Below are 12,987 nucleotides of genomic sequence, written 5' to 3' on the forward strand. Positions count from 1 at the left end.
CAACGTTTCCCTCTGCCGCAGGCATGTGTAAGAGTATGTGATATTTCACTAATAATATAATGGTATCTCCAAAGGAAGATCAACTCGAAGATCTCTTTGAGTGTAATTATGATTTCCAGAATCTCCACAATTATTGTAAAACTTCTGAACATCTTTAAAAAGATTTCTCACTACACTCATAACCAAATCTATGATAAGATTTTTTCCCTCAGCGTTTCCTTCCCTCACAAGCATGTGTAAGAGTATGTGATATTTCACTAATAATATAATGGTATCTCCTAAGGAAGATCAACTCGAAGATCTCTTCGAGTGTAATTATGATTTTCAGAATCTCCACAATTATTGTAAAACTTCCGAACAACTTTAAAAAGATTTCTCACTACACTCATAACCAAATCTATGATAGGATTCTTTCCCTCAACGTTTCCCTCTGCCGCAGGCATGTGTAAGAGTATGTGATATTTCACTAATAATATAATGGTATCTCCGAAGGAAGATCAACTCAAGATCTCTTCGAGTGTAATTATGATTTTCAGAATCTCCACAATTATTGTAAAACTTTCGAACATCTTTAAAAAGATTTCTCACTACACTCATAACCAAATCTATGATAGGATTCTTTCACTCAACGTTTCCTTCCCCCGCAAGCATATGTAAGAGTATGTGATATTTCACTAATAATATAATGGTATCTCCTAAGGAAGATCAACTCGAAGATCTCTTCGAGTGTAATTATGATTTTCAGAATCTCCACAATTATTGTAAAACTTCGAACATCTTTAAAAAGATTTCTCACTACACTCATAACCAAATCTATGATAGGATTCTTTCCCTCAACGTTTCCCTCTGCCGCAGGCATGTGTAAGAGTATGTGATATTTCACTAATAATATAATGGTATCTCCGAAGGAAGATCAACTCAAGATCTCTTCGAGTGTAATTATGATTTTCAGAATCTCCACAATTATTGTAAAACTTTCGAACATCTTTAAAAAGATTTCTCACTACACTCATAACCAAATCTATGATAGGATTCTTTCACTCAACGTTTCCTTCCCCCGCAAGCATATGTAAGAGTATGTAATATTTCACTAATAATATAATGGTATCTCCTAAGGAAGATCAACTCGAAGATCTCTTCGAGTGTAATTATGATTTTCAGAATCTCCACAATTATTGTAAAACTTCGAACATCTTTAAAAAGATTTCTCACTACACTCATAACCAAATCTATGATAAGATTCTTTCCCTCAATGTTTCCTTCTTCCGCAGGCATGTGTAAGAGTATGTGATATTTCACTAATAATATAATGGTATCTCCAAAGGAAGATCAACTCAAGATCTCTTCGAGTGTAATTATGATTTTCAGAATCTCCACAATTATTGTAAAACTTCCAAACATCTTTAAAAAGATTTCTCACTACACTCATAACGAAATCTATGATAGGATATTTTCCCTCAACGTTTCCCTCCCCCGCAGGCATGTGAAAGAGTATGTGATATTTCACTGATAATATAATGATATCTCCTAGGGAAGATCAACTCAAAGATCTCTTCGAGTGTAATTATGATTTTTGGCGGCGTTGATTAGTAGTCGACCGTGGTGGCTTCGTATTGATCCATGTTGGTACACCGATCACGAGTTTAAACAGGACCCGCTACATGGACTATCCTCTTGTCAGACCTGATTTAGAGGGACGTGAACTACATGGTGAACCCAACACCACGCAGATCCGTGGTGTGAAGACTCCGTGGGGCCCGCCGTTGATACGTTTTCATCCACACTACTCATCCTGTTTTCCAGCTTATTTTAGAGTATGAATCCAAAATTAAAGCATATCCAATGGTCAGGTAGACCACATCACAGAAAACAGTGGGTATAATGACATCCACCGTTGAAACCTTCCTAGGGCCACGGTGATGCTTATTTGTCATCCAACCTGTTCATTAGGCGATGAAATATCAGCTTGATCCAAAATTTTCTGTGGCCCACAAGAATTTTTCAATGGCAAGCGCTCAATTCCCACTGTTTCCTGTAGTGTGGGTCACTTGAGCTTTGGAATTTCTTCAATCTTTGAGCTCATGCCCTAAAATGAGTTGACAGCACGGATGGATGGCGTGGATAAAATCACGTTTGGACTCCACAGTCTTCACAACAGGGAGCTGCAATCCGCGTCCGGGTTGGAGAAGGGATGACCCGCCGCGATTTAGTGAATCGTGGCGAAATCCCATCGTAGCCGTCTGAAACAACCGTTTTCAATCAGATGGTAAAACGGGGGAAAACGTCGACAATACATTAGATGGGCTCTCGGAAAAGCGCCAGAGACTACTTTGGCTGGGCCTGGATCTTGACAGCGGGGGAGGAAGGGAGCTGAATTAGTGAGCATTTTCTGGCACTGAGAAGCAGACCTGAATTTGCTCAACCCCATAGCACATCGGGTTGGAGTTTTCCAACCCTAACCCAACCTTAAGGACCTTGGCAACTAAAGTTGCAGTCGTAACTGGCAATTGACAGTTCTGATGTTTATATATTTCCACCCAAACAGCATTTTCTCATAGTTCATAAGTTTATCCTTAGTTACTTCCGAACCGTCTGTAGAACTTGAGTTGCTGCTCCAAAGGCAACGATATATATGCTCAAAAAGCTAATGGAGGGAAAGGGAATTCCCAGTACAAAGATAACAGTGGCGATCTTGCTAGATCAACCACTACGGGATTAGGATGACCGGTACAAAGATAAGGGCAGTTTGCCTCTAGTGTTACACCATTACTGTCTATTGGCACCAATATGTATGACGTATGCATGTTAAGAGTAGTAGTCATACTCATAACTACAGTGATTAGAGGCACCAAAATTCTGTAACCAACCTATCGCTGCTTTTTTAGCCAAGTGGCCATAATGGCCCACTTAAAAAATTAAAGATCATGTTGAAGTAGCCACCTTGAAATGATAGTTCACAAGAATGAACTGATGCGGACATGCATGCAGACATCTGCCGTCAGGCGGAGCACAATGCATGTAATAAACTACCATATCTATGGATTCCATGCAGAATTGTTCACAGTTGCCACAGGTTGATTTGAGTCGTACAGGATTTCTACCAATATTCCATCAACAAGTCACTAAGTCCACCAGCAAATGAATTTTATTTTATTTTTTTTAATTTTTTATTTTATTTTTTTTTTAAAAAAAAGATGATGCCAAACAGCACCTACAAAAGACTCAGAAGCAGAAAATGAAGAGCAGACAATCTGGTGGCCACTGCCCAAGAATCAACAGAGAAAATAGCTGAGGAATCTGCCTAAGAGCAAACAAGAAGTTTGACTAGTCTCCCAGATGGCCTTTCTGGGTGCTGTACTGCATGTTGTTTGTCAAACACCCTGGAATAGGGAAGAATCATCTTTCTTTCTTTTTTATTGTTAATGAAAATTTCATTAAGGATCCCCAAAAGAGCAAAGGGAAACAAAAACTATCAAGGCAATGGTTACTAGTCCCCAAAGAGGAATGATCATCTGGCACATGTAATGCATCGTGTACATTAGCACATTGGCAGATGTCACATATGTGGGCTGCATGTAGATTGACAGTGGCACATGTGGCACATGAAGATTGATGTCAGAACATGTGGCGCACATGGAGAGCTTGAAGATGGATAGCAGTACAAGTGGCAGACGTGGGGACACTTGAAGATTGAGGTCAGCACATGTGGGGCCCTTGAAGATCGACGATGGACTTTTGACCACTCAAACCTCGTCTTCTAATGAACCCATACCCACCCCAACTTCCACCCTTACACCCATATTCCTTGACAATTACCTTCTTTGAAGAGCATCATGTTCCTCTCCAGAAACACATAAACACTTCCCAAGAAGAACCTTGTGTTTTCTTTAATGTTGTCAATCCCAGCCTCTACATAATGGGCTTTACACTCTACATAATCATGTCGATGCTTCTCCTATTTTGTCCTTTACATAGATGACTTCTTCAATCCTCAATTCCATCTCAAGGAACAAGGGATTCTAGAAAGGGATGGGCTTGAAAACCTCCTCACACTCTACATAATGGTGTTGATGCTTCTCCTAGTTTGTCTTCTACATAGATGACTTGTTCAATCCTCAATTCCATCTCAAGGAACAAGGGATTCTAAAAAGGGATGGGCTTGAAAACCTCCTCACACTTTACATAATGGTGTTGACGCTTCTCCTATTGTCTTTACATAGATGACTTGTTCAATCCTCAATTCTATCTCAATGAACAAGGGATTATTAAAAGGGATGTGTAATAGACCGTAGGATTGCAAGGGTGGGGGTTCTCCCTCCAAAGAACAGGAATTCTTTCCGCGACAAAGTTCTTTCAATAACGGGGATCCTAAAGAACTTCTGAGGGAACCCCAAAATGGGCAACTAAGGCAAGCAACAGGATATTACTCCACTTAACATCATTTACACCCAAAATTCTTTGCAAATTCGTCAACCCTCCTCTCTCACGCCTATACAAACCAGCGAGTTTCAAGCCAAGTTCACTCGTACAGCCTCAGGCAGCTCCAAAGCAATGAGAATTTTCCCCTAAATTCACCTCTTGATCCAATTAGCCCCATGAAACATAATGAAATTGCCTGGAAAGCATAGTTGAGAAATGGAAGGAGATCAGCTTACCACTTTAATTGTGCCGAGGGTAAGAGCCCCATATTTCTACTCAAAGATATTGTCTACTAGGAGACCATTATCCTCCTTCAGCATATTCTCCCAAACACCATGCTTCCTTTTTCAAAACAGGCATTCCACATCAACCATACTTCTTCCTCCACCTACACTGTCTACCCTTTAGGAATAGAGACAGGTAGAAGCAACCGTATCACCTCAATCATTCATTACCTTGTCACTGAGACAACCTTGAACTATCATCTTCCCCCCAACAAAGAGGTTTTCCTGCCTTAAAGGTAGAAATATCCCTCCACGCATAGACATAAAACCAGGTCATGGATACAAACAGGCAACTTCCACTTCGATAATAGATGACATAAAAATTCCACTACCCACGCCCTCGACCAGTCTTGGAATAGTATTTGGATTCTCAGCCCACGCATTAACCCAAACAACTTCATCATGGCTCCTAAAATTGAACTCAGATTGATAGCTAGAAAACCTACATAGAACTCCCCAATGTACTTTAAATAACTCTATAACCACCAACGTGAATGGGAATGCAATTAACTGCTATGAAGTCCCACTTGGATTAGAATTCCAAGTAACCTTACCTAGGACAAGATTTTGAATACCAATTATCCAGCTTCAACAGGTAGCCACAAAACTCTGATCTACTTCTGCAACTGTAGAGGCCTCCTCAGAGACAAAATAACATCCTGCCCAGAGAGAAGACTTTCACAAAAAGGTATAAAACAACTATCCTGAACCGGGATCCCATGATGCACTTGTTTACTTCCAGATTCACTAGCATTTTTTTTTCCATTTTGTTAGGAACAATGACCAAATGGCTACTAATAGAAAGGAGTAAGAAGTAACATTTTTCTAACAGTAACTATTTCCAGTTGACAGCTTACAAGCCACAGTAAGGTCTAATACGTCTCATAACCTGACAAAGAGTGAAGATTTAAACTATCAAATGCAAGTCACCAGATGGCAATACATTAGGGAACAGAGACTAATATATGCATCATATAATGTTTGATCTTTTGTGATTGTAAGTTGATATGGTTTTTGCTATTTACATATGATTTTTCTGATTTTTTTTCTTCTTTGGAGAACAATAGCATGCGATCGACTACACCATACAGTCAATTGCATGTGGGGCCCAACATGATGCATGTCAAATATCCAAACAATGCATCAGACACACCCCAAAAATTAGCTGGATCCAGAATTCAGGTAGGCTACACCATCTGGAAAAGCATAAAAAAATGCCTAGAACCTCTAAAATCACATGGTGGGGCCCACCTCAGATCTAGAATGGCCTTTTTGTATGTACCTTTTCCAGGTGGTACGCACACCATGAATAGATTGGATGGCATATAAACATCATGGTGGGCACACAGGTAAAACAACAGTCGGTGTCCCTCTCACTGTTTCTTGTGGTGGGGCCCACCTCATTATGGTTTCAGCTGATTTTTGCGGCCTGGTCCTAAATGCCAGGACACACCTGATGAATGGCTTGGATTTCTACAATACATCACAGGGAGCCCCATGGAGACATGGAGGTTGACTCTACCTTAACTTACAGTATAGTGGACAGTGTTGGATGAAAATCATTCTCTTTCAACAATAAATTCGGTTCTACATTGTACCTAGTTATTGGCAATAGCGAATTATGCAGTGTATGGGGCTAATACTTAGAAAAAGCTCTGAATAGTTGACCGAATGAGAAGGGCATTCAATCAAGTGATCCAGTTCTTCTCACACTGATGGGAAGGGCATTCAGTCAAGTGGTCCAGTTCTTCTCACACTGTAAGCACTGATGAGAAACATGCAATTCTGTCAACTCATTCAACACATTATCTTGCCAATACTAGTGGAATATCAAGCTATTGCATAAGTATTAAGTATCATGCAGTTGTTCATGTTGATTATGGAAAATTCAAGCTCCATAAAACCTGCTATTTCATTAAGCATGCATTACAGCATCTGTACAGAACTAGTGCAACAGAATACTCATTTATTTCAGAAAAAGCTGTTGTGCATTTTACAATGATTGAATATACCAAATAAAAGTTGCCAGCAAGCACTTGGATCATTTTTACACAGATCCACTTGGCCAGGTGTGACTATTGGTCACGTCTCAAGTATGAGAGGAGAAGAAACAGTAACCGACTTACCTGTGCACTTTAAAGTATCTGAAGGAATTAGAATCCTGAAATTACAATCACCTATTGTTAGGAAAAGTTAAAGATTAACTTCAATTTTTTTCTGAGAATTGAAAGTTAAAAGTTATAGATTAACATAGCGACCTCCAAAAATTAAAATATAAAAGATAGCATAACTGCAGTTACCTCTACACACATTGACAGGACAGCTTGCAACACCATGGCATGCGAATGAGCCAGAGGAGTAAAACTGTAAAAGGTACCTTCCCGTATTTTAAGTTTTAGATTGCTTGGCAGGTGTTTTCAGTTCCTGGAGACATGGTAACAAATATTGGCATGACATAGCTCAAAAAGAAATCTATCATAAACATTAACATGAATGGTGCGAATACCTCTGAAAACCGCAAATGGCCATGCTGAACATTAGAAGTTTTTACTATGGTCTCCCATTTAGGATCAACAGAGGATGCCTTCGTAACCTGTTTCATAGAACGGAACTGAATACCAAGATAAGGCCTGCAAGATGGATTCGTGGATGAGACAGAAGGCAAGGTACGCCAAAGCCAAGATTCAGAGGGTGATTTTGGTAAAGGGGGTGGAAGTGGAGACTGAAAAGGATTGGCATGTGAATTTCCTTGATCTTCTTCTTTTAAAGACTGGGGATCATCGAGACTCAGATTCCCACTGATAAGAACTTTCGAAAACTCCAACGATCTGACTTCCTCATCTAAAGCATCATCACGTCTGAAACCCTCTTTGTTGTCTGTGTGCCCACCAAGAATTGATCCATCAGTGCAAGATGAAGGATTTGCTTCAAAAATTTCAGATATCATAGGTCGCAATTTATTTCTCCCATTCGAACTGTTTAGCTTGCTCCCCTTTGAACTGTTTCGCATGTTGACATCTCCTAGACGAGCTTCTAGAACAGGACTGTTTTCCGACCTCTCACTTTCTACCAGAATCTCAAAATCCTTTTCTGCAGAATTTGCCAGGTCCTTGGTATCTGAAGAGCTCGACCTTGAATTTGGAGTCTCGAGCATCTGAATAGAATCTACATACAGAGTCTTCTCAATTGCAGGACTCCCAGAGCCTGACCCCTGTTTACTGCTTTGACGGGATAATGTTTCCTGGTTATCATTACGACCTTTGCTATACATGTTGAGGCCATCATCCTTAAAATCCCTGCCTTGTTTAGGAATGCCTAGAAAACCCATTCCTTCATGAAAAGGTGACTGAGGTGTTTCATTCCGGTAAGGCGATATTACATCACCAGTAGAGCGCCTGTAGGGGGATGATCCTTCAGGTGTTTGCGAATCACTCCAGCATGTTAGCTGGTTGGATTCACTCGTTGGTTTACTCCCATTTTCACGGGCTTCAGGATGTTCAAATCCACGTGCCAGTTTGTGCTTATAGACTGCTTCCCAAGTGTTCTGTAGAGATAAAACACTATCAATGGTCAACAATAATCCATAGCATATAAAACAATGATAAGATACAAAATTAGCTCACCTCATGACCGGGCTCACTAAGATATCCAGGGCCTGCTGGCTTGAAATGTGTGTCAAGTTTACGACCAACAGGCGATAAGGGCATGCCGCTCCGAATCTTGATCCCTGGGACCGGATTTAAAAGGCAAAAGGAGTTCTTTAAGCAAAAGCGAGGTAGTAACCCACATGCTTTTGCTGTTATGTTCCCAGTATCATCATAATCCTCATCTTCATCTTCATCTTCACTATCTTCCTTCTCCTCATCCTGGGTATGGTGTGGTACAACATATGTCCCATATTGATAGGTCATAGGCTTTCTATTCCTATCCAGCCCATTCACTGGCCTCACTGGCTCACGTACCACAGGTTGCTTTCTCGAAGCATACTGAGGTGTCTCAGAAGCCATTGCCTTTGCAGCAGGCAAGAAACGGTCCATCATAAATTCACGAGCCTGCGGATCCGTCGTGAAGTTTCTGGAATGTTTTGAGTCCAGACCGTCCAAAGCACTCATGCCAGTTAGGCTACAGTTCATGAAGTACGAATCAGTACGAGATAGTGTATCAAGTGCATCTGAGAAGGCATCATCATCACAATCATCCAACTCAGGATCATTCTCTTCTTTCACAGTACCTCTGGAGGTTTCCAACTTTACATTGCCACCTGAAGACAATGTATTGGGACAAGAAATCAAATTCCCAGCTTGGGGCAACCTAGTTACAGCTGAAGCCTCAGATTCCTTGTCTTCTGCACATCTTATAGAAGAAGACCGATTAACATCCAAAATCCTCCCAGGTGGGAGCTTCGGTGCCAATGGAGGCCTTTCAGAAGTTTTTGAGCGCAACCCGCCTCCGTCCTTGGGTCTCCCAGGGATCTGCTCCCACAGAAACGGAACTGCACCGGCATTTCTCACTGGCCCTGATTTCAGTTCTGGTTTGTAAGGAGGGAGAGAAGCTTTCTTGGATTGGGACTTCTCAGTCCTCTTATTCTCTTCTGCAAGGGTAGCTGCAGGAGGTGCAAATCGCCTCACGGAGAGAAGTGGTGCATTGAAATCCAGTTTCTTTTCCTCCATTAAATTCCTCAGCATCTCAAGACCATGCAGACTCTATAAAACCTCCACTTCAAACTACAAATCCAACCAAATAAAAATCAGACAGCATAAAACAACTAAAATTCTACTCTTGAAAGAAGCCCAAAATCAAACGCGAAATCCCCAATGAAAACAAAGTAGATCTAATAAGTGACTCGTGTTCCTGAATTTCTAATGCAAAATACAAAATAGACAAGTACTAAGATCAAAGTACTTCTAAAAGGTAAAATTTGTCAACATAGAGAAGAAATAGTTTTGGGAAGAGAATGAATTCCCTGTCTTCTACTAAACTTGGATCGGCGAGAAATCAAAATCCTAAAACAATCCTGATTTTCTCCAGAAAAACAACTAGTCAATGGAATTAAATTCTAGAGGAGTAGAATTCCAATTTCTAACTGAAATTGGAATGAACGGGAAAAAGGACATCTAATTCACATACCAAATCCAAGAAAAGTAAATATCTGCACAACAATCTGAAAATTCTGCGTTTTCTACTGAAAACAGCAATCAAATAAGAGAGCCAAATGAAAAAATTTTAAATTCTAATTCTTATCTAAAGTGAGAAATAGTCAAAAGAGGAAACCGCATCAAGAAAGCGAGGCTTAGCCCTGCTAATTTCCTACTAAAATTAGAGTCAAAAGAAGTCAGCACCCTAAAAGAAGATCTAACCTTTCTCCAGCATCAGCACCTACAAAATAAAATCAAAATCCGGGAAAACAGCTGAATTTTAGCTTCACTAACAACTAAAAAAATGATAACAAAATTAAAGACTGTCAGAATGAAACAAATACATATTCATTCTTCTTAATCGAAACAAGAGTCCTAATTTTTCTCCAAAGCCACCTCTCAAGAACAAGGTAATTAAATCTTCAATTCCTATCAAAATCCAAAAACAAAACATAATTATTCAAATACAGTATTATTGGGAAGAAAAATAAAATCAAAATCTCTAAAATTTGCTAAATTCCAAACTCTCGGACTGATAAAATCCTAATTCAACTTCAAATCATCAAACCATCAAACAAAACAAATCTAATCTCAACAGGACAAGCTGCATTCCTGAATTTCCACTGAAAAACAGAGACCGACAACAAAAACATCCAAAATGAAACCCTAAATCCTTTCTCAAACAGCACAACAATAAATCAAATCTCGCTGATGGGAAGATTCCGTTGGTCATATCTTAAAAGCAAAAAGAAGTCAAAAATCCTAATCATCTGGCAAAGAAACCCAATCAAAACCTCAAAAACCCGCTAAACTACACTACTAATCACCACATAAAACAACCATAATCGCCACAGAACGATCCGCATTACTAATACCCACTTGAGAAAATCAAATCAGCAACAGCAATCAAAGATCCAAAACAAGGACCCTAATTCTTCTTGGAAAAAAAAAAAAAAAAACAGCTGAATTTCAATAAGAGAAACTCAAATCACAAAAACGAGACTGTTCCGATCCTCGTTTTCTGCTCAAATCGTAGTCAAACTAGTCAAAATCCAAAAAAAAATAAAAAAAACTAAATATCCTCCAGAAATCATCACCATGTAAGAAGATCGAATCAAAAGCCTCGACCGATCGACCGAGAGAGAGAGAGAGAGAGAGAGAGAGAGAGAGAGAGATGAATACTTGAAAGAAATCGCTGATCTGGAGAATCCTTTTTTTCCCGCGGAGAGAGAGAAAGAGGCAGTGGTTTTAAGGGCAATGTAGGGGTTTGCTAAAATACAAAGGGGGAAAAGGATAAACTCCTTTGTACGCTTTTGCTTAGCTTCGTCTCTGTGGCTTGCGCAGCTGCGTTAGTCTTCAATCACGTATTACCCGCCGCGAGAATGCAAGGAAAAATATCTGGCATTTTCATCTTTTTTTTTCCGGAAGAATTACAGGGTCTTGGTGCATCGGAGCGTCCTTTTGTACATGTAGGGCCCATCAGCGATTATTCGAGCATCTCGCCCGTTGATCCTAAGGAAATCATAACCTGTAGGTAATGAAATAAACATTTTCTTGAATGGTCATATTCTAACCTTTGGATGAGTGGCATAGGTCAAGGAAAAACACAGCAACGGATTGAACTGACTGTCGTAGAGTGGAGGGATTTTTTTTTTAAGACTGGAATGGAGGGATATGATCATACGATCTGAAAATATTTTATATGGTTATCTATCCACGTTGATGAGAATCGTATCAACGGTCTGGATCAATGAATCATAGGCTTCACTTGTGCAAATGAATTCATAGGTACACTATTCGGGCCGGGATGCAACATGACATTACAATAACTCTTCTGACGCGCTTTTCCAATTCTAGCCACGCGATGACTCGGTTAGTACCGAGTTCGATCAGGCTGTGATCTCGGGCCCACTTGATTCTTTTTTTGTATATCCACACCGTCCATCCGTTTTTCCAGATCATTTTATATCATGGAACCAAAAAAATAAAAGCAGATAAAAATTTCAAGTGGATCACACTATGGGAAAAAGTAGCAGTTAACCATTAAAAACTTCTTGTGGGCCAAAAATTTTGGATTAATCTAAAAATATATGTTTTCCCTTCATCCAGGTCTGCGTGACCTTATCAACGGGTTGGATAACCTGATGGAAAATAAAAATTACGGCGGGGCCTAGGAAGCTTTTAATTGTAGGCATTCATTCACCACTGTTTCCTGTGGTGTGGTCCATCTGAGATTTGAATCACTTCATTTTTCTCTCATTTCCTTTAAATGAGTTGAAAAAATGTACGGACGGCGTGGATATACAACAGATGGATCAAGGTGGGCCACACGGTCACGGCCAGACCTAACTCGGTGCTACCAGATCTGACCGAATCCGCTCTAAGTGTATAACTCTCCACCTCGAGAGTAAACCGGTTTTGAGAAAACCTTGGATAGCCTGGCAGAATTTGATGGATGATACGCAGTCAGTCACTCAGTGAGAGTTTGGAACGTAAGTTGCTTAATATAAGCTACCTCCGTCAAAAGTAATTTATTTTAATTTTTACTTATTAGCAAATAAATATGCTTAATAAACAACATACTTATCAAGTTCTCCTCTATTGGGTGGGAAAATAGAAAAGCTACAAAATTAATTGAAGTGATTAACTAATTTAAAATAAAAGAGTTATTTATAATTAATTGTAAACCAAACTTACTTATTCGAAATAAGTAATTTATTCACTGTTGTAAGTAGAAAAGTTAACTTATTTGGTGGTATCCAAACCGGCCGTGTTTGGGAGCCTGGATTTGAAACCCTCCCATTGTGCCTGCAACCGTGAATTCAGGAACCTATGTAATCCAAAAGTGGCTATGCATAGTATACTTATGGGGTTTTAATTTGTTTAGTAAATCAACTCTAATATGTCTAATCAATGTATGTATGTACTGTTTGACACTGGCTGTAATAAGCCCGTTGAAATATATACTTTGCTAAAAAATTATGAAATTGTAATTTTTAGATGAGCCACAAGCACGAGATCATATCTGAGTGACTAACCAACAATTTTTACCGTTGATTTACATTAACAATATTTGGACGGTACAGATCATCATATTAAAGTAAATATAGTGATGTAACTGATAATCTAATCATTTTATGATGTCATCA

General features: G+C 39.5%; 1 protein-coding gene across 4 annotated transcripts; it reads right to left on the reverse strand.

Moving 5' to 3' along the window:
• Positions 1 to 6,652: 6,652 nt before the first annotated feature.
• Positions 6,653 to 11,197, reverse strand: LOC131240988 (uncharacterized). Of its 4 annotated transcripts, XM_058239579.1 has the most exons (7): positions 11,021 to 11,197; positions 10,183 to 10,267; positions 10,061 to 10,079; positions 8,327 to 9,427; positions 7,210 to 8,247; positions 7,004 to 7,127; positions 6,653 to 6,864 (listed from the first exon to the last, which is right to left on the reverse strand). In XM_058239579.1, exons 4-6 carry the CDS (start codon positions 9,386 to 9,388, stop codon positions 7,092 to 7,094), a joined length of 2,136 nt encoding a protein of 711 aa, XP_058095562.1. In that variant the 5' UTR covers positions 9,389 to 9,427; positions 10,061 to 10,079; positions 10,183 to 10,267; positions 11,021 to 11,197; the 3' UTR covers positions 6,653 to 6,864; positions 7,004 to 7,091. The 4 variants fall into 4 exon arrangements, with proteins under 4 accessions (XP_058095562.1, XP_058095561.1, XP_058095559.1 ...); XM_058239578.1 differs by lacking the exon at positions 10,183 to 10,267; XM_058239576.1 differs by lacking the exons at positions 10,061 to 10,079; positions 10,183 to 10,267.
• Positions 11,198 to 12,987: the final 1,790 nt, after the last annotated feature.

Source organism: Magnolia sinica, chromosome 3 (genome assembly GCF_029962835.1).
Source record: "Magnolia sinica isolate HGM2019 chromosome 3, MsV1, whole genome shotgun sequence".
Taxonomy (NCBI): domain Eukaryota; kingdom Viridiplantae; phylum Streptophyta; class Magnoliopsida; order Magnoliales; family Magnoliaceae; genus Magnolia; species Magnolia sinica.

Coding starts and splice junctions, on each gene's coding strand:
- LOC131240988 (XM_058239576.1), bottom strand. CDS start 9,388: ATGCTGAGGAATTTAATGGAGGAAAAGAAACTGGATTTCAATGCACCA. Junction 8,248..8,326: donor TTAGTGAGCCCGGTCATGAG/GTGAGCTAATTT, acceptor TTATCTCTACAG/AACACTTGGGAAGCAGTCTA. Junction 7,128..7,209: donor GCCATTTGCGGTTTTCAGAG/GTATTCGCACCA, acceptor CCATGTCTCCAG/GAACTGAAAACACCTGCCAA.